The sequence below is a fragment of the Octopus sinensis genome, linkage group LG16, assembly GCF_006345805.1.
Source record: "Octopus sinensis linkage group LG16, ASM634580v1, whole genome shotgun sequence".
In the NCBI taxonomy this organism is placed as follows: Eukaryota; Metazoa; Mollusca; class Cephalopoda; order Octopoda; family Octopodidae; genus Octopus; species Octopus sinensis.
The window spans coordinates 36,537,037-36,564,944 of record NC_043012.1 but is presented as its reverse complement, the minus strand read 5'-3'; the positions used below and the strand labels follow the sequence as shown (position 1 = coordinate 36,564,944).

Sequence of the window (27,908 nt, the reverse complement as noted above, 5' to 3'; positions counted from 1 at the left end):
GTGTGTGTGTGTGTGTGCTTTTGTGCCAGTGGTGAATATTTCTAAAGGCACCACTGTCAATTGAAGACACTAACACCTGTGTAATTTTGCTCTCAACAAAGGGAAATTGAATCAAGTTTACTTTGAAATTGCACATTAATAATTCTCTTGGCACCATAATTATTTATATTTTTATAGAATGACTTTTAATTGCTGTTTTGTTTTTCTTAGTCCTAACCAAACTATATCAAGTCATTTCTGACACACATGCACACCACCTCATCTAAGCTCTCTTTCTCTCCTCACTATTTGGTAGGTCACGGTTACTATTGTTCACATTCAATGACTGCAGTGTGGAAATACAGCTTGACAGATTACAATTTTCCCAGTCCTAACTTTATTATTAGATATATTGACTGGTGATCCCAGGGTGTGAAACTAAATAGGTTAGACAATAACACCCACACATATATATGGAGATGTAGAATAGAGAACATAGAAGCTTTTATTTCTAATGTTGTTATCTAACAATCATTTCATTTTCACCTGTGGCAAGCTGGCAGAATTATTAGCATACCAGGAAAATGTTCGGCAGCGTCTTCACATTCTGAGTTCAAATTCCACCCAGGTTGACTTTGCCTTCGATCCTTTGACTCCTCAGTATAATCTAACTAATCCCACCCCAAATTTGAAACTAATAATTTTATTTATTACATAAAATGTCTTTTCTTTGTCGGCTTAATTTTAAAATTTGACCATTAATTTTTTTTTTTTTTTTTTTCCAGATGACGAATCTTGGGACTTAATAACCTGCCATTGTCTTAAACCCTATGCCGGAAGACCAATGATTGAATGTTCAGAATGTTCAACATGGATCCACCTATCTTGTGCGAAAATTCGAAAATCCAATATTCCTGAAACTTTTGTTTGTCAGCAGTGTAGAGAAGCAAAATTCACAACACGGAAATCTAATAGAATTAGAACTGAAAGCAAAAGAATCAGTATCTAAATATGGAAAAAAAAAAAAAGAATTTTAGCAGCACAATTATTACCACACTTCTCTCATCTTCTCCATCACCGTTAATCTTTCATCTATGGTTGTAGGGAATGGGACAATAACTGGCTCTGCTCCTACTACATTCCAGTTGCAAAGGGCCCAACTAATGAGAATACACATCCTTCCAGTTATGTAATTAAACACCTTTGTATAAAGTTGACTCTATAGTATCTTACCTGTATCTAGCTGCTCATCCTGGGTACTCTGACATGGGACAGTAACATTTCTGAAATGGTGTGTGTGTGTGTGCTTGTATGTGTTGATGTGTGTATGTGCACTGGACCATTACATTTTATTTTTAGCATGTCCATCAACGGACCTCATAAAAATCTAAGTGCCCTTCATGAGAGTAGAACAGCTTTGGAAGAACTTAGCGCCTCCAGATCTTCAACCAACGGTCTCCTACATCGTACCTCGACATTGCACTACACATCTCTCCTATTTGTAGCAGGATAACTAATTAGGACCCCCCCTCCCTCCCTCCCCAATAGAGTAGTAACTCTTTAACAAGCTTAAAATAAAATTTCAATTAATCAGGCAGTTTTCTCTCCCATTTTAATCTAAAATAAATTTAATCAGTTTTCATTTTCTTTCCTTTTTTTTTTCCCTGCTCCATTTGTTTGTTGCCCAGTTTTGACTTCCTCGTTCATACATTTGTCATTTCACTTTTTTATGCTGTCTGTTATTTCATAGCATCTTTTATTAAAAGGTTAGCCTCAACTTTTGCCATGTATATACAAATATTTAAACCTTGTGTAATAGTTATTTCTCTCCACTTTCACTTTCTTTTTAACTTAGAACCTTACTTTCAGTGTATTTTACTAAGTTTAAAGTTTTTACTCATCAAATCAATGTTTACTGTGTTACTTTATAGTATATCGATTTCATAACAGCTAACTTAACTAATCATTTTCCCCTCCTCAAGATAACTGAATTAATTTTTTTTTTTTCTTAAAAAAAAAACTCATTTCAGTTGATGCTTTTATTAAAAAAAAAAAACTCAAAGCTTCCATGTTTTGAAGAATTTTTTTTCCTAAAGAACTTTTTTTCTCAATTCTTCAAAGCATTATTTCATAGTTAGAAGTAATCATCTACAGAATATGACTTGTGTTTGGTAATTTTCTAGACATTCCACCACTCACTCAGTTCTGTCGTTATCATTCATTATCGTTTAAGCTGTCTGTATTACATTGCTTCACTTAGTTCTCTTTTTTTAACAACCTGTGAGTGTCCTTCACATATTTATTGTTGTCTCTCAATGGAAATCATCTAAATCGGAATAGCTAAAAACCTTACAAGTCACTCATTTTGAACTAGAAATTTGTCACAAACACTCGATGCCTAATCTGCTTCAAGTGTCTCTTTGATAAAGTGCAAAAGAAATGTCTCAACAAGATCTGTCCTGTTCCTTAATCAACAAATGAGTCTTAGGAAGTGCCATTGTATATATTCAAGTAAGTGCAGTATTTTGGGAAGTTTTCATACCATTTGGATTTGTTTTCAGATGGTTCTAGGCTGGTATGTACTGTGTATATTTTTCTCTTATAGAAAAGAATATTTCTATGTTATACATAGCCTTCTACCTGTCTCTCTCACTCTCTCTCGGTACATGCTAGTTTGAGTCGGATGCTAAACAAGGAATATTTATTGCAATGGTGCTTCTATTAATCCAGGAATATTTCTCCTCAAAATTTAAACAATCCATAACAATTTCAGGTAATACGTACCCTATTCCCATCCCTTTTCTAAAACTGTTGACTTCTTTCTGAGCAGTTTTTAGTTGAATGAAAGAACTTAGAACAAGATGAACTCATTTTTAGATTTTATCATTATTAAATGGTATGTTGATTTTCTTTTTTTTTTTTCTTTTAATGGCTCTTATATATAACTTATTTCTCTCTAACATTTGATATCTAATGGTTTCATGGATATCTTCAGCTTAGCACCATCTTTAAACCCACTTTATTTATCATTTATTAACAATCCTCAGCAGAAGATAATATAACTTATAATTATGTGATCAGTCATCCATGGACATGTAGAGCTAGGGACAGTCCCGAATTTATGGCAGATCAACTTCTCAGATTTAAAAAATCAAGCAGTTGTTAGCTCAAAGAGAAATGGTTATTCACACAATAAAAATGACATTACCTTAACGAAAATGTTTTTCAGTTCAGCAAATATAGAGGTCACTAGTATATGTTATGATTATTATTATTAACACACTGTAGATGTGTTGTACTTAACAAGTAGGTTTTATACACCAAGGTCCTCATTGCCACCACGTGAACTACTACTATCTCACACCCTACCAGTCACAATTAGGGACTAGTTGTCATTGCTCAATAGATTTAATCTCGTGTTTAACCTAGCACTACTACCTTGCAACCTTAAAGAGATTAAACTTGCTCCCTAATTCTTTGTTTTTGTTTTATTTATATATCTTTGGTTCCAAATAGGGCCTGAACAAAAAAAAAACCTTAAAAAAAATTTTTTTTTAATGAAGCTGGAAGATTATGCAGGTGTGTGAAGTAACGTCCCAGTAGCCACCTTCAAAATGATTCGTACATCATGTATGTAAATAGAAACCCTCTTTTTAAAAGAGCGTTGATGCACATCATTTCAACCAGTTCCCTTGTGCGCTGGTGATTCTGTAAATATTCTCTCATTCTATCTATCTCTCTCTCTCTCTCTAAGAGAACCAAAATAATTTGTGAATTTGTGAAAGAAAAAGAATAAATAAAAACAATAATTTAGACTTTGTTGCTTATTTTTGTCTTTCACTGACTTTACTGTTGATGTGAGGGAGGGGATTGCTTTGCGTGAAGGTGAGGGTGTGGCTGTTGAATATTTCTCATCAATGGGATAGCAGTACTAGTGTCCCTTCGAACCGTTTTGTTACCATATTTCTATTGAAATTCACGGCATTTGTTTTAATTATTTTTGAAAATCACGAAGAATTTAGCAAAACAACTTTATCATTATTAATCTGGTGTTTGGAACACAACAAAAGTTTTGGATGGAAGCTTTTCATTTAGATCACTTTAAAGCAAGACATTAAATGGCGATGAAATTCTACTGAAATCTCTGCTAGGACGGGTTCTGATTTCTTCAATTCAACTGTCACTCAAAAATCAGTTCAGATAACTTCACTTTTGCTCCACACACAGATGGATGCCCTGGAGACGGTGGACCCAGGCACAGTTTCTGGGAGAGGAAAAACTAAGATGGGTGGTTATGGCTGGAGTCCCTTTAGTTGTAGATCTACTCAATTAGGTACCATAGAACCAAAGGTAGTCCGAGGTGGGTTTGGTATCAAAATGGTTAATGAAAAGTAGAATGGCTGAAAGTTTTCAATGATGAGCAACGTGTTGTGAGTTGGCAGCTGTGCTATTAAGAAGTTGGTCAACTAAAGCTTTGTGAATAATATTTGGAAGGCAGTAAACTGTTCGGCTGCAGACATTTGCAACAGGTCTCCCTAGTCCCAGAGGCTTGTTTACACGGCTCTGAAGAAGCCATTAAAGTAATGTGAAAGACTAAACCCTTAATAATTTTGCATCCTTTATTTCATTTGATGCCCGATTTATATTGCAAGAATGGCATAGACACAGATGGATTTGAGGAGGGGGGTGGGGTTCACAGCTGAATGCACGACTTGTTACCAAACCATACCTGTTTTTCAAGTAAGGAATTTGTACACATATATCATTTAACATCTGCTTTCCATGCTGGCATGGATTGGACAGTTTGACATGGAGCTGTCTGTTGAGGCATGGTTTCTGTGGCAGGATGCTCTTCTTAATGCCAACCATTTAATAAAGTGTGCTGGGTGCCTTTTATGTGCCCTCGGCATGGATGCATTAATGCAGCACTGGCTTGGTTGCTTTTTAAGTGACCCCGACACCTGTAAAGGACAAGCCTGTACGGGTGGAAGACAGCGATTTTACTTAGCTTGGCACATCTCACCTCAGTGAGGCCCAGGGTCTTCACTTTACATCTACCAAATTCCCTCACAAGGCATTGGTCAGCTTGGGGTCAGAGGAGAAGTGACTTGCCCAAAATGCCATGCATTGGACTGAAATCAAAGCCACATGGATAGAAAAGTGAGCAGGTGGATAATGGTACATTTGCATTTAGTGGCCCAGAAGTGCTGCTATGAAAGGAACATAGGAACCATCTCAGTCGATAGCAGTATATTAGATAAAGCAATTAAGGATATAAAAGCAGGGGAAGCCCTTAATCCATCAAGGAATCACCCGTGAGATGCTTAAAATAGCTGGCAGAGTAAGAGACCGACCAGTCATCCGTACAGTTGAAGTAATCCTGTCATACTCAACAACCGGTGCAGCAGCATTGTAGTTAGTCCTATGGTCCCAATTAATTATAAACAGAACTGAGACGAGGTGAGGTGCAGTTTGGTTTCTGTGCTAGAGAGGGGTACTACAGAGGCCATCTTCTTGGTAAGGCAACTGCAAAAGTATTTAGTTAAGAGTAAACCATTGTACTTGGTATTCATGGATCTGGAGAAAGCTAAGGGTAGACGAATGGTTTGTAACAGCTATACAAGCTATGTACAGCGGTGCTGTTAGTAAAGGGGGAGTTATCAACAAATTTAGAGTACAGGTAGGTATTTGCCAGGGGTCCATTCTCAGGCCCCTCCCTATTCATCATAGTCCAGTAGGTCATAACAGGAATTTAAAACCAGGTGTCTTTGGAACTACAATATGCTGAGGATCCCATTCTTATAGTAAAATCTACAGAAGAATTAAAAGAGAAATTTCAGGTATGAAAACAAAATCTGAAATCTAAGGTCCTTAAAAATAACTTAGTAAATATCAAAAGTTCTAGTAAGCAGGAAATTGACCCCATTTGATGTATTGGTTGAAATTCCATAAGGATACACAGGATGTTCAGTGGAATTACAAGTAGGTTTCAGGGAGAAAGTAGATTATGTGGCAGGAACAAACACAGAATACGTGGGAAATGCCCAAAAGGTTCACAACAGGTAGGAGATAGTTTCTTCGAGTTAATAGTGGAGCAGAATGTTCTGAAAGTGTAGTTGCTAGAAAAGGAAAAGGATGGAGAAACGGCAGATTGTATGAACAGCAATGCTACATGATAGTGAGATGTGGGCTCTGAATGTAGATGACATGCAGAGACTAGAAAGAAATAAAGCTTAATATGTTGTGGTGGCCATGCAAAGTCAGTGTGCATGTACGACATTGTGCAAATGTGTTGAGAAGTGAATGGGACACAGCAGGCAAGAGTGATGACTCCACCCCCCATGCAGACATAGGAAAGTGGACAAAACAACAATGAGGAGGATGATGTGTACAGATGAATGGGTGCTGAAAAGTTCCAGGCTTTAAGGTTATCACAAATGGCCTGGTTGGAGGGCCAACGTCTTGAGTTCTTTTAGAAAAACAAGAATGGCTGCAACAAATGTGTGCATCTGAGAGGAGAATATGTTGAATAAAATCATAATTAACTGATCCTTTTCTTTTATCCAAAGCCAGGAACTTTTTAGCACACCCTCGTGTGTATATACATATATATATATGTATATATATACATATATATATGTATATAAATACATATATATACAACACACACACACGTTTGTTGTTTGCTCACCTGTCTTCGTTTTTTTTGTAAATTCTCACTATATATATATATATATATACACATACATACACACACACACATATACATACATATAGGGTGCAAGAGGTATTTAAAGACATATTTGGTAATTTAATAAAACCAGTCTAATTTAGTAAAAAATAAAATGTATTTTAATAAAAATTTGTGCATATGTTCTCAATAAGCTATCTTATAAGATGATTCAATGAATCAGCGTTTAGCTTCGATGGAGAACCAGAATCTTTGACATGCATGCATTAAATGGTTTGTATTTCATTTTGGACACCATCACCTGGATAACGGTGGCCTTCAGTGATATTGCGTCAATTATTCTCCCTTTCAACAACTCTCCAAACGTGGTAATCCATGGGATTTAAATCTGTCAAGTTAGGCGGCCACAGGTTCAATGTTACGGGATCATAAAGATTGTCTGATATCCATTCTTGGGGTGAGTGGGCTTTGTGCAAAAGTGCTGAGTTTGTTTGGAACACATACAGCCTTCAACTGTGTCTTTCATCCATCCAGGGTTTAATACCCGTCTCAGCACCTCAACACATCCAGCAGCATTAATTCTAATACAATGTGGAAAGATGTGAGGTGGCTTCTCATGGCCTTTGTTATTCACCACTCCTTAAACCATTCCAGTTGCTGGAAACCGAATATGCATCACTGGCGTCCTGCAGAGGGATAACCATCTATCATTTCTCCTGTTGGGCCTCGGTCAAAGATTTTCTCAGCAGAAGAAAACCGTAACATGCCATGTTCCTGAAGATTTTTTAAAAACTTTTCTCAGTAACTGTTCGACACAGATCAAATATCTTTGCAGACATGAGCTGGCTTCACACAACACCTACGACTGGCATTAAATGCCCTCGTGCACCACAGTTCTGACAGTCCACTCCGACACCTCAAGTTCTTTAGCAACGGCCCTCAATGACTTTTCGGGGTGATCACTGACAATGTGTTGAACCCGTTGGATGAATTGCGGTGTCCTTATAGTGTCCGAACGTTTACAATGTTTTTTTCCCTTTGATACAATTGAAACATTCCCACCGGAAGCTTCCAGTTCCATCCGAACTTTGTGAACAAAGGATCTTGCAACATTTAGAAAGTTGGCAATTTCTAAGTCGCTGTGTTCTGCACAAATGGCAACAATGACTGCATGCCTTTTCATTTCTTGCGTTAGCATTGTATCTGCCATTGGGGATCTGAAAGAAATAAAAACCTTTTAGTTGGTCTGAAGTGAGGAATATATGGATGATTAAGTATCCTCAAATACTCCTTGCACCTATTGTATACAAATATGTACTCTTTTTATTCTTTTACTTGTTTCAGTCATTTGACTGTGTCCATGCTGGAGCACTGCCTTTAGTCAAGCACATCAACCCCAGGACATATTCTTTGGAAGCCTACTACTTATTCTATCGGACTCTTTTGCCGAACCGCTAAGTAACGGGGACGTAAACACACCAGCATCAATTGTCAAGCAATGTTGGTGGGGACAAACACAAACACACACACATATATATATATATATATATACATGACAGGCTTCTTTCAGTTTCCGTCTACCAAATCCACTCACAAGGCTTTGGTTGACCCCGAGGCTATAGTAAGTGCCACACAGTGGGAATGAACCCGGAACCATGAGGTTGGTATGCAAGCTACTTACCACTCAACCATTCCTGCACCCATATGCTTATATATTTCTTTATTCTTTTACTTGTTTCAGTCATTTGACTGCGGCCATGCTGGGGCACCACTTTTATACATATCATCGATTAATTACTAGTTGTGGAAGCAGTATTAATATAAAAAGGTCCCCTTTATATCCAATTTAACATGGATGCTTTCTTAGAACACCGAATATTGCATTAGTAGTCACTTACAGGCACCAAGTGAAGCTTGCACATAGATTGTAGCAGATGAGAATCGTCTGTCATGGGCATCAGAATTCCCATGTCATAGGATTTTGGTCAACTGGACTTCATCAGTGGCAAATGCCGGTCAAATCATGCTGCCATGGAACATAGAATATCAGCATCCTTTCCACAGGTTTATTAAAAGTTAATTATTAATTAATTATAAGTGATGGAAGCAGTATTTATATCAAAATGTCGTTTTGTTATGCTCACATTTCCATGCTTTCACAGGTCAGATGGATTTATTAAGGCAGGTTTTCTTGGATGGACGCCCTTCCTCTTAGCAACCCTCACCGGTTTCCAAGCCAAGGTTGTTTTGTCATGGCCAGACATGGTTTTCATGGAAGACTGGAAATAACATCATTGGTGTGACAATCATGTCCATATACAAGCCATCACATGATGCCTAGATGCACGTACACACACACATACATATATATATATATATTGTTATTATTATTTGTTACACTCTGTCGAGTATGAACACTGATATGCTCCAATGGATGTGTAATGTCAGTGTTCATACTCAACAGAGTGTAAGTACCTTGAGAGAAAAGTTGGACCTAAGAAGCATTAGTTGTAGTGTGCAAGAGAGACGATTGTACTGGTATGGTCATGTGGCGAGAATGGATGAAGATAGTTGTGTGAAAAAGTGCCACACCCTAGCAGTTGAGGGAACCTGTGGAAGAGGTAGACCCAGGAAAACCTGGGACGAGGTGGTGAAGCACGACCTTCGAACATTAGGTCTCACCGAGGCAATGACTAGTGACTGAGACCTTTGGAAGTATACTGTGTGTGAGAAGACCCAGCAGGACAAGTGAGGCCACAACCCGTGGCCTCTACCTGGGATGTAGCCAGCCCACTTATGCATACCTTTCCTTCTTGGGACACAAAACTCTGCTGGCGAAGACCTGTTGAGGCAAGTGAAATCGGAATCGAAATCGCTCAAAAATCAATGGAAATTATAGTTGTGATTACCAGTGCCAGTGGCACGTAAAAAGCACCCACTACACTCACGGAGTGGTTGGTGTTAGGAAAGGCATCCAGCTGTAGAAACACTGCCAGATCAGACTGGGCCTGGTGCAGCCTCCTGGCTTCCCAGACCCCAGTCGAACCTTCCAACCCATGCTAGCATGGAAAACGGACGTTAAACGATGATGATGATGATGTTTACAAAATCAATATGAAATAAAAAAAAATTGTCAGCTTTTCTTATATTCATTATATATATTGTTTGCAGTATAAATTAATATCACTCAGAAATATTACCGGTCCCTGGTGCATTGGAAGAAAAAATAACTGCTGCTACACCACATCAGATATTCACCTAGATCAGTGCTTCTCAAACTAGGTTAGTAGTAGAGGGGGAAGCTCCGAGAGTGTAGCAGTGAAAATAAGATTAGGATGGGCAAAGTTCAGAGAGCTCCTACCTCTGCTGGCAACAAAGGGCCTCTCCCTCAGAGTGAAAGGCAGATTGTATGATGTCTGTGTGCGAACAGCCATGCTACATGGCAGTGAAACATGGGCTGCGACTGCTGAGGACATGTGCAGGCTTGGAAGAAATGAAGCCAGTATGCTTCACTTGATGTGCAATGTCAGTGTGCATGTATGACAGAGTGTAAGCATCTTGAGAGAAAAGTTGGGCATAAGAGGCATCAGATGTGGTGTGCAAGAGAGATGACTGCACTGGTACAGTCATGTGATGTGTATGGATGAGGATAGCTGTGTAAAGAAGTGCTGATCTCTAACTGTGGAGGGAACCTGTGGAAGAGGTAGATCCAGGAAGATATGGGATGAAGTGGTGAAGCATGATCTTTGAGCCTCACAGAGGCAATGACTAGTGACCAAGACCTTTGGCGATATACTGTGATTGAGAAGAAGACCCTTCAAGCTAAGGGAAATCATAGGCATGGCTGATGGTCTCATGTAACTGGCACGTAAAGAGCACTGTTGGAGCATTGGGCCTCACAGAGGCAATGTGGCCAAGTTCCTTTTGAGTATTGGGCCTCACAGAGGCAATGTGGCCGAGTTCCTTTCAAGTGTTGGGCCTCACAGAGACAAAGTGGTCGAGTTCCTTTTGAGTGCTGGGCCTCATGGAGGCTAAGTGGCCAAGTTACTTTTGAGTATTGGGTCTTACGGAGGCAAAGTGGCTAAGTTCCTTTCAAGCATTGGGCCTCAGGGAAGCAAAGTGACTGAATTCCTTTTGAATGTTGGGCCTCACAGAGGCAATGACTGAGACCATTGGCATTATGTCATGCTTGAGAAGAAGACCCATTAAGCCGAGCAAAATCACAGTCATGGAAGATACCGATATCATGCAAATGGCACCCATGCCAGTGGCACATAAAACACCCATCACCCTCTCGGAGATTGGTGTTACGAAGGGCATCCAGCCGTAGAACCATACCAAATCAGACTGGAGTCTGGTGCAGTTTTCCAGCTTAGCAGCACTGGTCAAAGCGTCCAACCAATACCAGCATGGACAATGATGATGATGATGATGATAATCTTCTTTCAGTTTCTGTCAATCAAATTCAAATTCACTCACAAAGCATTGTTTGATCTGGAGCTGTATTAAGAGGCACTTACCCACAGTGCAGTGCAGTGGGACTGAACCAGTAACCACAGGATTGGGAAGCAAGCTGTTTAACTACACAGCCATGTTGAGCTTATATATATCAATATAACTTTTACTCTTTTATTTGTTGCAGTCATTAGACAACAGCCATGATGGGGCACCTATATATATATATATATATATACTTTATTTAAAAGCAGCAGAAATATAACAAAAGCTGTTACTTGGAGTTTCACATTCCCGTTCGTTGGACAGTTTTGTTAAAATAGTTTTTAACAAAACTGTCCGACGAATAGGAACGTGAAACTCCGAGTAACAGCTTTTGTTATATTTCTGCTGCTTTTAAATAAAGCATATTACTCTACCTCTGGTATTTGAGTACACTTTTTCCACCTTGTTTCGCATTTATGTGCTTACTCCGGTTATATATATATATATATATACATACATACACACACACAAAACATATACGGAGTGAAGAATAGTATTGAGGGAGGGAAACAGATCTTGCAGCAGAGGAGAGTCGTGTCTACCCCAGTTGGAAAAAGAAGAGGGCCGTGTGGGTGTAGTCGAGGCTTAAGCTTCATTCACATTGTGTCCAAGGGTCCTCTAAATATGACTTCAAGCTGACCGGTGTCTTTTGATACTTCAATTTTCTTGCCCTCTGTCTTTTGGGTTCAGTCCCACTGCATGGCACCTGGGACAAGAGTGTTCCACTGTAGCCTTGGGCCAACCAAAACCTTGTGAGTGGATTTGGCAGACAAAAACTGAAGGAAATTTGTTGTGTGTGTGTGTGTTTGCATATGTTTATGTGTTGTTGTTGCCTCAACAAAGTGTGATGTTTGTAAATGAGTATCACCGTCATACAAGCAGTGTCGTTCATCTCCAATAGTCTGTGAGAACATGTCTAGGGGAAATATTACCTTGTTTGGAAACATGAGGGTTGGCAACAGGAAGGGCATCCAACTGTAGAAAATCTGCCTTGACAATTCCCATCCAAAACATGCAAGCATAGAAATGTAGATGCTATGATGATGATGATGATGATGATATTTTGCCCCACGTCAGTGTAAAGTCCACATTTGTGTACATTCAGGCGACTGAGATGATGTTACCCCCACTAATTAATGCATCAAATTATGTGACAACACGAGAGGTGTATCACTGACTGAAAGGTCTGAAAGATTCCTTCTGTTTTTTGTCTATGAAGTAGCCAAATGTAAGCGGAGGGATTTGAATTCAGATCAGGAAAAGCTGGAATGAATACCCCAAGGCACCTCATCCAACATTCTAACAATATCGTCAATTTAATGCACCTGTCTAGTACCTTATTTATTGGCCTTGGAAAGACAAAAGGCCAAGCTGACCTTGGTGAGATGTCAACTCAAGAGAGCTGGACAAATGCTTTGACCCTTTGGCACTTAAACCAGTCATATCTAGTCCAAATATTCTCCTTGTTTTATGTTCAAACCAGCCAGATCCAGCCTCTCCCACCTACCCTGCACAGTCACTTAAAAAATTAAGTTACCTAATCAGAATCCCAAAGCCACAAGATAAGCCATGATTAATTCGAAACGATGTGGATAAATAGGGATTACATTTGACAAAATAATCTGAATGCTGAAGGGTTAGGGATTCCATCCTACCTTGAAAAACCCCTAACAATTAACTGCCTCAACTTCTTTTTCTTTATACTTTCTTTGAGTGCATAGAGTGGTGGTGGTGGTGGAAAAGTTTGTAGGGCTGCAAGATAACTGTTTCTTTCTTGGCCCCTTCAATGTAACCAATTCTGAGAAAGAGAGAGAGGTGGGGGGGAGCAGAGAGAGGAGAATGACCCCTAAGTACTTGCATGGTAATAAAATGACTCCAAAGGAATGAAAAATAAGGTTGACCTCAGTAAGATTTGAACCTTGCATGTAGAGAACCAAAACAACAAAGATAAGGTCACTATCCAAGGTTACAGATCCCACCGCAACCTTGACAGTGAAATTTTTGGTTGGTATCTGGCATAATTGGTCCCACAGTTGTGTTTTGAAATGAGGAAGGGTGGAATGGAAAGCTAGAAACCTTACCTTCAGATTTCAAACTGCTACAGAAATAATGAATGTTGTCTGGATGTTCCATGGGGATCGGGAGGAGGAGGAGGAGGAGGTAAGACTCGAAATAGAATACGAGGAGGCTTGAATGCAAAGTGAAACGCGGAGAAGTGAAAGGACGAAGCCAGGAGAGAGAGAGAGAGAGATACACAATGGCCTTAACCTGGCCAGAGAGAAAGAAGGGGAGAGACAGCATGGCCTGACTGGCTGGCTATGGAGACTGGCTTAGAGTATGGAGAGAAAGAGAGAGAGAAGAGCCTGGGCAATCCTGTCAGCTAGAGGGAGAGAGAGAAAGAAGAGACAGTTTGGCCTTACTAACTGGTCATAGAGAAGTAGAGAAAGGGAATAGAGTGGGCAGCCCTATAAACAGGAGTAAGAGAGAAGAGAGAGGATGGCCTTATCTATAGAGATTGACCGAGAGTAAGGAAAGTGGGAGAGAATATATTAGGCAGCCTTATCAGCTGAGGAGGGGGAGAGAGAGAGAGGATGGTCTTTCCAGCTGGCTATAATGAGACCAAGTTAGAGAGAGGCAGAGTAGCCTAATCAGCTGGCCACAAAAAAGAGATTGACCGAATAATGTGGTTAAGTTGTCGAAGGGACAAGTACAGGACAGAGGTCTCTGATAACTAACATCTGTAGGAATGGTACATGAAAAAGAGCAACCATTCCAAGAGGTTTTCATAATCCTGAGTCAGAGAAAAAATCTAAACATAAAGTCTTCCACAACTTACATGCAAGTGTTGATTCACAGAAACTCAAAAAGAAGAAGTCAAAAATATAGTTTTAATGTCACCTTTTACTAACGTAAGGGTCATTAATTCGTCTAAACACAGCCAGGAATTTTTCTCCTTTATTTCGTGTGACCTTCTGACCTTCTTCCGTACTTCCATAAAGTTTCTCAACAACAATATCACTTTGCTGAAACGAAAGATCAAAAGAGAAAGAAAATCAATAAGTTTCTAACTCAGACATCCTGAACCCTTTAAAAACAATTCTGTTGAATCTAACAAAATCAAGTAACATGATACTCACAAGGTCATGATCCGGAATTCTTTCAAATAAGGGGAAATTTTCAAAATGTTGTACCATCCATTCATGGACCTCTTTCACATCTGTGATTGTATAGACCAGCCCCTGTAAAAAGACACAAAAAGGGGCCAATTTAGATTATAATCATCATTTGTAGGCGCGGGCATGGCTGTGTGGTTAGGGAGCTTGCTTCCTAGCTGCATGGTTTCGGGTTCAGTCCCACTGCCTGGCACTTTGGGTAGGTGTCTTCCACTATAGCCTCGAGCCGACCGGAGCTTTGTGATTGAATTCGGTAGGTAGAAGTTACTGCCGTGTGTGTATGTGTGCGTGTAGGTGCTCAGTGCCTCTCCGAAAGAGAGAGAGGGATTACCAATTCTATGTTAGTATGGAATAGGAATTGTGCAATTTGTTCTATATTTTGTCTCTTGGTTGAATTTACTGAGGCAAAATAACATCTTTTTTATTGATTCAGGCAGAGCTCAGTTAAATAATATATCTCCGTGTTCCCAAATACTTCCATAAAATATAATTTATTTACCCAGAGATACCCCAATTGAGAGATATCTGCGTTTATTAAAAGTAGTACAGGTGCAGGCGTGGCTGTGTGGTAAGAAGTTTGCTTGCCAACCATATGGTCCCAGGTTCAGTTCCACTGAGTGGCACTTTGGGCAAGTGTCTTCTACTATAGCCTTGGAGCCAACCAATAGCTTGTGAGTGGATTTGGAAACAGAAAGAAGCCTGTTGTGTATTTATGGTGTGTGTGTGTGTATATATATATATATATATATATATAGGGCGGCCAGCTGGCAGAATCGTTAGCACGCCGGGCGAAATGCATAGACGTATTTCATCTGTCGTTACGTTCCGAGTTCAAATTCCGCCGAGGTCGACTTTGCCTTTCATCCTTTCGGAGTCGATAAATTAAGTACCAGTTATGCACTGGGCTCGATGTAATCGACTTAACTCCTTTGTCTGTCCTTGTTTGTCCCCTCTGTGCTTAGCCCCTTGTGGGTAGTAAAGAAATATATATATATATATATAAATGTGTATGTATGTGTCTGTGTTTATCTTCCACCACTGTTTGACAACCAGTGTTGATGTGTTTACATCCCCGCAACTTAGCAGTTTAGCAAAAGAAACCAACAGAATAAGTACCAGAGCTGTCTTAAGAAATAAAACTAAATAAATACTGAGGCCAATTCATTCAACAAAAGATTCTTCAAAGTGGTGCCCCAGCATGGCCACAGTTCAATGACTGAAACAAATAAAAGATAATGGTAAACTAATGGTGGTGCTCCAGCAAGGCCACATTCAAATGACTGAAACAAGTAAAAGAATAAACGAATAATGGTTTTGTTAAACAGTTCTTAACTGGATGTGTTGCATCCTGAGACGGTCCCATCCCAACGACCATAATTCTAGAGGTGGAATGAAAGACATCAACTCACTTGCGGTTGGAGGACATAGGCATATTCAGCTAGAAGGGTGGTACTGATGATGCGCCATTTATGTTTGGTCTTTTTGAAATGTGGGTCTGGGAACAGGAAAAACATCTTCGTCAGCTGAAATAGAAAGAAACGGTGATGCTGAGTAAAGGCTAAATTTTTCATTTTAATGCTACGTGTTTCATGACAATGTCTCCGAATGAACGTTTAAGCAATGAGAGGTGGAGGAGCTAGGTCTCTCCATGCCATGAGGCATAATCAAAGCCACAACGTGGTCCCTCCAACCAGCTCTGTTTTCTGCAACTGTTCTGGTCTCATTCTAGCTTCTCCACCCTTCTTGTCTCTTTTCCTTGACATGGTCCTTTGCCATGTGGTTTTAGGGTGCCCTGCTGCTCTTTAGTACTTCAGTACCACCATGGAGGCAAAGTGGCTGAGTTCCTTTCGAGCACAAGGGCCTTATGGGGGCAAAGTGGCCAAGCTCCTGGGCTGCATGGAGGCAAAGCGGTTGAGTTCCTTTCAAGTGTTGGAACTCACAGAAGCGTGGCTGTGTGGTAAGTAGCTTGCTTACCAACTACATAGTTCTGGGTTCAGTCCCACTACATGGCACCGTGGGCAAGTGTCTTCTACTACAGCCTCAGGTCGACCAAAGCCTTGTGAGTGGATTTGGTAGATGGAAACTGAAAGAAACCCATCATATATATACACAAATGATGGGCTTATATACATATGTGTGTGTGTTTGCCCCCCATCGCTTGACAACTGATGCTGGTGTGTTTACGTCCCCCATACCTTAGCAGTTTGGCAAAAGAGACCGATAGAATAAGTAGTAGGCTTATAAAGAATAAGTCCTAGGATCGATTGTTCGACTAAAGGCGGTGCTCCAGCATGGTCGCAGTCAAAATAACTGAAACAAGTAAAAGAAGAAAACATTATTTTTATACTTAAATATTATGAGGAATTTATTTACATTATTTACATTTGACGCATATTTGTCCTCATCTTGTTTGTTGTTAACCCAACATTTCGGCTGATATACCCTCCAGCCTTCACCAGGTGCCTTGGGGAAATTCCAAACCTGGGCTCTGGGCTCTTGTCCCTAAGGTATTTTTCATCACCGCCACCACCACCAGACCCCGGATTAGAACCATTGCTTTAATCCCTTATCTCCTAGCATAAAGGCTGCGTCTCTCTCTATTGTGATCCTACTCAGCTGAAGGGGATCTTAGCCTTCCAAGCTGCATGGTGACCTCATTTGAGCCAGTGGCATGAAAAAAAGTACCCAGCACAGGTTATAAAGTGGTTGGCCTTAAAGAAAGGCATCCAGCCAAAGAAACCATACCCGAGTAGACAATGGAGTACGATGCAGTCCTTGGACCCAAAGGATCTTGTCAAACTATCCAACTCCTGCCAATGTTACATGGATGTTTGATGATGATGATGATGATGATTTACAGTGAGTAAAGGATGTATTTTTCAACGAGGCAGCACAGAGGGAAACAGTCTCAACAACATACTACGAACCTGTCCTTTTTCAAAAAAATTGGGAAGATATTTCATGGCATTGGATCTGATACAAGCAATATTCTGGTACTTTCCAGGATTCATGGTACGCAACGCCTTGATTCGTTCCTTCACAAAATCCGACACTTTCACACGGATCTCAATTCCTAGCATCAGTTTATCAGGGAACAATGGTGACAAGGACACTGCAAAGAAGAAGACAAAACAATAACATTATCAATACATCACTATTATAGCTAAAAAGTTAATACGCACAAATGTATGCATGTATGTATGTATGTATGTATGCATATATGTGTGTGTATGCATTGCGTGCATGTATGTAAATATTTATGTATGCATTGCATGTATGTAAGTATATATGCATATATGTATGTATGCATTGCATGTAAGTATATACGTATGTATGCATGTATGTATGTGTGTGTGTGTGTGTGTGTGTGTGTGTGTGCATGTATGTATATCATCATCGTTTTAATGTCCCCTTTCCCACACTTGCATGGGTTGGGAGGACTTCATTAGGGGTAGGTTTCCAATGTTTGGATGCCCTTCCTAACACCAACCACTTTACAGAGTATATTAGGTGCTTTTTACATGGTACCAGTACCAACATGGATATCAAATGATGATGATGATGATTCACATAACCAAACTATAATTGGTGTTTTTAAAAACGTTTAACTCTTTCTCACCTAAAAGACCTCCATAGCCACAACCAATATCCGCAAATTCAACTTTGGGGCTACTTAATGATGAATTTCCACTGAAGAATTCGGGATAATATTCAGACCATTTCATACAAGAAGGATTTGGAGGGCTGAAAATAGAAACAAAAGCAAAAAATAAAAAAAAAACATTCAATAAAAATAATTTAAACCTTTGGCATTCAGATTGTTTTGAATTAATCATGGATTATCTTGTAGCTTTAAGATTTTGATGATCTTTTTGTTTATTTGATTATGTGTTCATATTTAGGTGTGTGCCATACTTGTCAAGTATGGCACTTAGATGGAGAAACTACATAAGTAACAGATTTGTTTCCCACAGTAAAAACAGGTCCCTTTGAGTGAATACATAGGGAGATGTGCAGGTAATATCCAACCAAGCTTCACAGCCTTCCCCATCTACCAGTGCAATGAAACAATTTCTGTACAAGAATGTTGAAATAAAGAAAATTTATTTATCAAAAAATACAGAACACGCCTAAATATGAAACCATAACCAACTTTGGCCTCAGTATATATTTTAATTCATGTTCACATACCCATCACTGTACATATTTCACCTCACTACTTTAGCTTTTGAGTTTTTGTATATTTATTTATCTCCTCCCCAAAATATGAGCAATTACCCACCCCCTCCCAAATAATAATGATCACCAATTACTACTCCTTAGATTTTTCTACTTGCTGATTCATTTCATTCACAAACTCCCGTACACAACATAGACTAAAATCTTCTTAAGCGAATACAAAATTACAATAATTTTGATGTCATGATTAGTGAAAGTGAAACCAGTTGACAAACACAATACTCTTTCATTTATAAAATTTATTAAAACTATGTAAATTGTATGCATTATCCATCTTTTATTTTATATATATATTCTTTGCATTACAACTCACCATGTGGGGATAATCAAATTTTTCTTCCTTGAGCTTTTATTTATACAATGTTTTCATTTCATGTTTATTTCATTCATTGTTTGTAATGTTCTCTTTCTCTCTCTCTTACACACACCAGCAATAATTATATGTTATATGAGACAACTTATCAAAACGTGCTGAAGCTTCGAGCTCATGCAACTTATTTCTTTCCGTCATTATCTAAGAATTATCAAGTGAATTTGTTGTTATGGCTATTTGATACACTATAGGTATTAAAATATCTGTGTAATCACTGCTACTTTTTTTGTACACTAAATGTAGTTGGACTACCTTGATGTTTGTTTAAGAGAAATAAATCATCGTGATAAAATAATGAAAGCAATACTTACTAAGCAAGTGAGCATTATTATACAAAGAAATAATTAGACGTAAAATATAAAAATTATTAAATTTAGGTATCAAATGTGAAAATATTATCAAAGTGGCTATCGCAAAGCCGCCCAAAGGGCAGTTTTCTGCTAATGTGTGTGTGGATGGCAGAATCATTAACATGCCGGGCGAAATGCTTAGTGGTATTTCGTCTGTCGTTATGTTCTGAGTTCAAATTCCGCCGAGGTCGATTAAATACATACCAGTTACGCATAGCGGTCGATGTAATTGACTTAATTTTTTTGTCCTTGTCTGTCCCCTCTATGTTTAGCCCTCTGTGGACAATAAAGAAATATATACTCTCGGAGTGGTTGGCGTTAGGAAGGGCATCCAGCTGTAGAAACACTGCCAGATCAGGCTGGGCCTGGTGCAGCCTTCTGGCTTCCTGGACCCCAGTTGAATCGTCCAACCATGGACATTAAACGATGATGATGATATATATATATATATATATATATATATATACACAGTAATCCCTCATCATGTCTCAGTTCAGTATTTAAGTTTATGTCAATTCCTTTGTGGTGTTGTTTTGCATTTATAATAAAATAAATATATACAAATTATTAAAATAATTTTAAAGATATAAAAATTATACAGTACATTCTGATTCTACTTCGCAGATTTTCACCAACCGCAGGGGTTTTGGAACATAACACTGATGATAGTTGAGGGATCATTGTATATGTATATATATTTAAAAAATATACATATATAAACGTGTGTGTGTGTGTGTATATATATATATATATATATAAAATGTACCAGGGTTGATTCATTTGACTTTCTATATATCTACACACACACATACATATACTTTTTCTTTTTTAATTCTCTTTCTGTTTATTTCTTCATGTTCCTTTCTGTTGAAGAGCATAGGCTCGAAACATAAAAGACTTTCTCACCTTCCTGAGCATCAAACTAATACACCTGCTTGTTGTTTATACACCTGTCTTCATTTGTTTTTCTGTAAATTTCAATTATATATATATACAAGTGTGTGTGTGTGTGTACACATATACATGAATATCATATATATATACATACATATACACGGATATAAATATTTAAGTATATATACACACAATCATCATTATTTAATGTCCATTTTCTATGCAGTCCTGGGTTAAATGGTTTGACCAGAGCTTGGTTTCTACAGCTACATGCGCTTCCTAATGCCAACCACTCTACAGAGTGTGCTGGGCACTTATCACGTGGCACCAGCATGGGGTACTTCTTATGTGGTACCAGGTTCTCTTGAGTACAGCAAGGTACTAGTTATATTGATCCTTTGTCATCTCCTAAAGGCTTAGTGCTCTGAGAGAGAGAGACACACACACACACGCGTGCCCAAACGCTTGTATTCAGGTAAACGGTGCAAGGTTGGAACCTTTCATTGTGGGTACTAGACTTCGGCAGGGGTTTGTATTGGCACCCCTCCTTTTCCTGATTTTTGTGAATTGGTTTGATATGCACACCTGTTGTTGAAGTGATTGTAAGGATCAGCCAGGTGATATTGGCAGCAACATGGTGCTAATTGCTTCATCAGCTGGTGATCTGCAGTATGCACTGAAATAATTCATAGCCAAATGCTGTGAGGCAGGGATGAGAATTAGTGCAGCAAAGACTCAGACATGTATCCTCTCAAGAAAGTCTTCCTACTATAACAGTACAGAGGTTGGACAAAATAATGCAAACACCCAGAATCATAGAATCATAATTTTGAAATATCTACAAAACAGCCAAAAGCTTGTTTATTTTTGTTTTTTGATTTATTATTAGTGTTGCTTAATATTTTTTGCTAAAATTGTTGCTTCTTTTCAGATACCATCAGAAAAAGGTAATTGAAATTCATTAAAATGACAGATCTAACGGACTTTCGAAGAGGACAAATTGCTGGTGCTTGTATGGCAGGTGCTAACATATTGAAAACAGCCAAAATATTTGGTGTATCAAGAAGCACTGTCTTGAAAGTAATGACAGCCTTTGAGAAAGAGGGAAACACCTCCTCGTTGAAACAGAACTCTGGAAGAAAACCAAAACTTTCAGAAAAGGACCATCAGACTCTTATGCAAATTGTTAGAAAGGATCACAAAAGTATAGCTCCCAAAATTACTGCAGAGCTTAATGACCACCTCAGGAGCCAAGTTTCCACAAAAACTGTTTGCCGGGAGCTGCACAAAGCTGGATTTCAAAGGAGGGCTTCAATCAGAAAACCACTACTTTCAAAAACAAACGTTGCAAAGTATTTAGAGTGGAATAAAAACCTACAGAATTGGTCCCTAGAGCAGTGGAAGAATGTTATTTTCTCAGACGAGTCATCCTTTACCTTATTTCTGACCAGGCCGAGTATACATGTGGAGACAGCCAAAAGAAGCATTTGACCCAGACTGCCTTCTTCCAACTGTTAAACATGGAGGAGCATCTGTGATGATCTGGAGGGGGCGATATCTTGGAAATTCGCCAGCCCAATGGTTTCCCTTCATGGCAGTATTAATAGTCAGGACTGTTTAAGCATTTTATCCGATCAAATTCATCCTATGGTTGTGGAACTGTTTCTGGAGGGAAACACAATCTTTCAGGATGATACTGCACCAATTCACATAGCTAAAGTTGTTACTGAATGGCATGAAGAACATTCTAGCAAAGTTGAACACCTTATCTGGCCACCACAGTCCCCAGATCTCAATATTATGGAACATTTATGGTGCATTTTAGAAAAAGAAGTAAGGAGTCAATATCCTCCACCATCATCACTACATGAACTGGAGACTAGACAAAAATTTGTTTGGAAACAATTCAAACTTTGTACGAGTCCATACCTTGTAGAATTCAAGCTGTAATTACTGCCAAAGGAAGTCCTACCTCATATTAAAATAAATTTGTTTGAAATTTAAATGTTTCTAATATTTTGTCAAACCCCTGTACATGGTAGTGAAACATCAGCGAGACAAGTGGAGACGTTTAAGCATCTTGGGGCCACATTCTTGAGTGATGGGTAGCAGGAAGCTGAATTGGATGCTAGAATTGCTGGCACCAACACAAATGCTCCAGCATTCAATCCTCAGAAGAGAAATTAGCCAAAAGGGCCACACTTGCCATCTTCAATTTGGTCTCCATGCTGATCCTCTTCAAGGGTCATGAATGTTGGGAAGAACACAAGCACGAACAAAAGCAGCTGAAATGGGATTCTTCTGAAGGATATCTGGTGTAACATTACTTGACAGGGTGCATAGCTTACAGACAAGGTGGTCTCCCAGGTCAAGCTACTAACTCTCTGCATTAAGAAGTTACTTACACCACATCAGGAAAGAATTGCAAGATGAATTCTTCAAGCTGAGCCAACAAGAGACCTAGGAGTAGACCAAGGACAAGAGGGTTGTATAATATCCATAATCTCAGTTGGCCACACTTGGGAATCCAACACAAAAAGGTAATGATAGTTGCTTCTGACAGGATCCTATGAAGGAGGTGCCTCAGGACTCTATCCCACATGACCCCACTAGGAATTGAGGGCAGAGTAAATGGGAAGCATATATACATGATCAGATCAATAAGTATCCAGACTGTTGCCATAGTAACGAAGCTAAAGCATGCAGAGTAAAGCCGCTCGGCACAGACTGACCATCAACTTTGCTGTGCATTGACCATGACAGAGACCTATACAAACTTGCAGAAAGTGTATGGAGAGGAATGTATGAGACCCACACTAGTGCGCGAGTGGTTCAGACGTTTCCAAAATAGCCGAAAATATGTTGATATTGAGAAATGTTCTGGGAGACCTGCAACAGCTGAGAAAAACATTGCTGATGTGCAAGCAGCTGCGAGGAGAAATCTTTGAATCACCATCCGTGAGTTATGAGAGGATGTGCAGATTAGTTATGGTTCAGTTCAGTCCATTATCACTGAAGATCTGAGTATGAGACACATGTCTGCCAAGTTTGTGCCAAAACTGCTTTGAGCTGACCAAAAGGACATTTCTGTTTCAGTTGCACAAGATTTCCTTGATTGTGTTGAGAACGATGGAAACTTTGCGTAGGCCTTTGAGCAGGTAATGCCAAGCTTTTGACAAAATTGGATGCAGATTCTCAGCTCAACTTTCTCTGTCATAATCATTGCGACGATCACACACTACACACCTTCCTTTGAAGTACTAGTGTATTAAGAGAAGCGTTGGGCAGGAGAGGATTTAGATGCAATGTGCAAGAGAAAGGACTGGTTTGGTTATGTGATACGTGTGGATATAGACAGCTACATACAGAAGTGCCAAACACTTAAAATAGATGGAACTCATGGAAGAAGGAGACCCAGGAAGGAACAAAGCACTGAGATATCTGGCACCTTGCTGTACAAAAGAAACCCATTCACCACAGCAGAGTAGATACTGGTGCTACATTTCAATCTTGGAGTGGTTGATATTAGGAAGGGCATTCGGCCATAGAAACCATGCCAGGACAGACAATGGTACCGGATGTGTGTGTATGTGTATATATATATACATACACACACACCTGATATGATAACAGTTTTTCATGTCTGAAGAAGATGAGGAAGAGTGACATACTTTCAACTTAATATAAACCAACCCTTGAACAACAGTCTCCGACATTAATCCTTGTCATTCTCATCTCTCTTCCATCACTGCTGGGCTTCTCTTCCTGTTTGTGAATTTAGTAGTTTTAAAGAAAGAATTAGTTCATGCAATCCAATCTCACTCTTTAGAAATGGAAGTCTGACCACAGCGGCTCAGTGGCCTTCCCCTCACTTGTAGTTGCTGGAAGGGTGTCAAAGAATACACTGGACACCTGATAGACTCCACTCCTTGATTTCCTGTCAAGATTGACTCCCCTAGTCTCTTCCTTTTATAAGACATTCACAAAGCTGTGCAGGTTTGTGCTTGGAGTTCCTACTGTAACATGCAAATTAGCCCATAGCTGGGATACTGACAACTGCTACAAGTCAGAGCAGAACTGGGAACAATACTAGCTACAGGCCTCACACTCTTCAAAACCCTGGAACTCCCAAATCAGCTGCAATTCAAGGTCATATCAGACACATTCATTATATGTATATGTCTGATATGCCCTTGAATGTATATATGTATACATACATACTGCATATATATATATATACACTCATATCTATATACATACATAATTATACACACATATATATATATATATATATACATTTACATATACATGCACATATATACACATACATATTTATGTGCAAGTGCAAAATTCTTGTATGACTGGATTGATGTCCTCCTTGTGGCCTACTCAGTCAAGTTGAGCTCCACATCTCCATTGCACTCAGAGTAGGAGTCGACATATGTAGGGGTCTGAGATGTTGACTCCACAGGTCTCCATGGTCTGTCTTGCCAACTAAATGCTGGGCGTTTCACTCGTCACAATGAGCTAAACTTATCATTAAGCGGGACCTGGCTCGGGTTAATATCCCCTCAGTTCTGGAGCCGACGGGATTATCCAGAAATGATGGGAAGAGACCAGATGGTCCTACCGTTTGTGACTGAGTAAGAGGTAGGTGCCACATCTGGGATGTCAGTCTGTGATTCCTTTGCTCCCTCCCACATCCTGGACGCTGCAGTAAATGGAAGGGTCACTGCTTCCATAGCCGAACAGAATAAAATCCTTAAGTATCGGGACTTGTCAGTGAACCATCTCCTCCAGGCCGTGGCGTTTGGGACGTTTGAAAAGGCCTGGGCCACTAACGGCGAAGTTCTTGTCATCGTTGGCGGCTCGCCTTAACCAGTTATCAAGTGATGCCCGTGAGGGTGCTTGGCTGTTCCAACGCCTCAGCCTCGCCATCGTCTGTGGTAATGCTTGCCAGTGTGTTGGCTTGCTTCAGTAGGTTGCGTTGAACCTTGCGGTGTACGACCAACTGACGCACTTGGTGTTGCACTCATATTTTTCTTTCTTATTTCTTTCGTAAAATATATTCCTTTTTCACTGAATTATTGCAAATAGTAACAAACAGAATTTATTTTCATAAAAAAATAAACACATGTATATTGCATACAGACACATAAACACAAATACAAGTTGAGACAAAGTGAAAATGGTCAAGACTCACTAGTCAAACGTATGGTCAGCGATTGGGTTGGAATGAGCCCGCTGTCGGAAATATTTCTTCTGTGGCAATCGACATTCTTGTGGACTTTTCTCTAACACTGCCATGTTGAAATACCGGCAACATGCAACTTCCGGTTAGACATAAAAATAAACACTGACTTGACGAAACGAAATTTTATTTTTAACCTTCGTTGAAATTGCATTGCTTTTGTTGTAAACAATAAATATCAATATCAATAACAATAATAATAATTTTCAGCAACGATTAACGAGAAAGTAAGATATATAATTTACTAACTACCTAATTTTATTCAAATTGTTTACTATTAAAATGATTCGGAATCAACTTTATAGCTGTACAATACACAAATGCATTTACTGCCAGTGTAATATCTTCAGCAGGGTCCCTCGACCTACTAAAAATATCTACTAGATCTCACTCATTTATCTTTGAATATATAGTGTGACTGCACTGGATAAGATTCCAACCATTTTCTATTTCAGAGAACGATTAATCCCGAAATAGAATTAGAAGATGTAATCTATAAAAAAACCGTCATGGATAAAACGAAATACACTAATAATCCATAAGCTATGTCCCTCGTTCTATTTCTTTTTATTATAACTTCTCTCAATAACATTTCCAAACCTCTTTCTGTTCATCCTCCCTGAAAGTAAGTGTGCCACTGTCATTCCAAACACACTTTTACCCCAGGTATGTCTGAAGCGCCCCAATATTAATGTTTTGCAATCCGGAACCCCTTCTTATCTCTACTCCTTTCATCACAGAACATCAATAAACCTCTTGTTTTCTGCTTCTTTCTGCACTAATCAAAACTAACATCTACCTTCCGTTCTAGTTACTTAATATTGGGTCTTTGCTCTCCTCTTTTTCGGTCTATGGCGGTCTTTTTTGTTTTTTTATCTTTTATGTCTCTGTCTACAGTATTTTTCCCTTCCATGTTTATCATCTGCCTTGTACCTTGTCTCAACAGCAGATCTTGTCATCTGTGGCCTACAAAACCTCCCAGTTGTCTTCTGTGCTACAAGTCTCTATTTCTTCCTCTTCTTTGTTTCCAAGAAGCTCTCTCTCATCCGGTGTTTATCAAGCTGTCCTTTCAGTTCCAATCCACTTCTTTCCCTCTGACATCTCTAACCACTTGTCTATGTTGAGTAGAGCATTCTTATCTGGCAAAACACTTAGTAGTCACAACCATCTGTTCATACTGCTTCCTGGTGAGTATAAAGTCTATTTGGATTGTAGGTTTGTTTTATTGGTAGGAGATAAAGTGGTCGGTTGGTCTTCTTCAGTTACCAATGCAAATATTTAACTCATTTGCCTAACAGAAATCCAAAAGCCTTGATCCCTTCTCATTTCTCTTGTATTGCATTCATAGCCACCCTCAACCACATACATTCAACATACACATAAATGTACATACAGACACACACACACACATGGCTAAATATTCAATAAACTTCAAAAATCAAAATTACAGGAAACATGAATTTATAAAAAATTTCCAGACGGTCAAGCTTTTGATAATTGCTTTCTTTTAATAACTGTTACATACCTAATTAATAAGGAACTTTCTCCATTATAATATAGATAGATATACATATACATCATCGTTTAATGTCCCTGTTCCTTGCTGACATGAGTTGGACAGTCTGACAGGATGGAAGAGTCCAAGGACTACATTGCACTCCAGTGTCTGGTTCGGCAGGATTTCTACAGCTGGATGCCCTTCCTAATGCAGGTGGGGGGTCTGAGTCTGTCCTATTGGAGATCTGCATGGCTACTTGTATTTAGTAGGGGAAGGGCAGTAAGGGAAAAGAAACATAACCAGTAGGAGCTGCAAAGATATATATATATATATATACTTTTATTTTTTTATTCTTTTACTTGTTTCAGTCATTTAACTGTGGCCATGCTGGAGCACCACCTTTTAGTCAAACAAATCAACCCTAGGACTAATTCATTGTTAGCCTAGTACTTATTCCACCAGTCTTTGTTGCTGAACTGCTAAGTTATGGGGATATAAACACACCAACATCGGCTGTCAAGTGATAGTGAGGGGACAAACACAGACACACACATACATATATATATATACATATACAACAGGCTTCTTTCAGTTTCTATTTACCAAATCCACTCACAAGGCTTTGGTCGGCCCGAAGCTTGTCCAAGGTGCCACACAGTAGGACTGAACCCAGAACCATGTGATTGGGAAGCAAGCTTCTTACTACACAGCCACTCCTTCGCCTATATATATATTATATATATATATTTTATGTATGTGTTTGTGTTGTACCCATGTGATGGTTGTAAATGAGCCTCACCAACATAGAAGCAATGTCTTTCATTGCCAGTCTTCTGTGAAAAACATGTCTTGCGAAGGGGGAATATTACCTGACTTGGAAACAGGTGAGGGTTGATGAATAGAAGGGCATCCAGCTGTAGAAAATCTGTTTCAACAAACTCTGTCCAAGCACACATAAGT

The 27,908-nt window shown here is 39.2% G+C and overlaps 2 protein-coding genes across 6 annotated transcripts in view; one reads left to right on the top strand and one right to left on the bottom strand.

Moving 5' to 3' along the window:
* LOC115220302 (putative uncharacterized protein DDB_G0294196) overlaps positions 1–3,559 on the top strand; it is a 69,071-nt gene extending 65,512 nt beyond the window's left edge. For all 3 annotated transcript variants that reach the window (XM_036510002.1, XM_036510001.1, XM_036510000.1), the window contains one exon: positions 765–3,559. In XM_036510002.1, coding sequence (XP_036365895.1) covers positions 765–988 — 224 coding nt within the window. In that variant the 3' untranslated portion in view covers positions 989–3,559. The remainder of the gene's footprint in view (positions 1–764) is intronic.
* Positions 3,560–5,738: 2,179 nt separating this feature from the next.
* On the bottom strand, positions 5,739–26,812 carry LOC115220434 (tRNA (guanine-N(7)-)-methyltransferase). 3 transcript variants are annotated; one of them, XM_036510007.1, is made up of 7 exons: positions 25,403–26,791; positions 17,963–18,087; positions 17,271–17,455; positions 15,753–15,866; positions 14,308–14,409; positions 14,069–14,193; positions 5,739–5,790 (listed from the first exon to the last, which is right to left on the bottom strand). In XM_036510007.1, the coding sequence occupies exons 1-7, from the start codon at positions 25,504–25,506 to the stop codon at positions 5,754–5,756; spliced, it is 792 nt and encodes a 263-aa protein (XP_036365900.1). In that variant the 5' UTR covers positions 25,507–26,791; the 3' UTR covers positions 5,739–5,753. The 3 variants fall into 3 exon arrangements, with proteins under 3 accessions (XP_036365900.1, XP_029646421.1, XP_036365901.1); XM_029790561.2 differs by lacking the exon at positions 5,739–5,790 and adding an exon at positions 6,839–7,887 and having other exon boundaries at positions 25,403–26,812; XM_036510008.1 differs by lacking the exon at positions 5,739–5,790 and adding an exon at positions 8,925–8,949 and having other exon boundaries at positions 25,403–26,789.
* Positions 26,813–27,908: the final 1,096 nt, after the last annotated feature.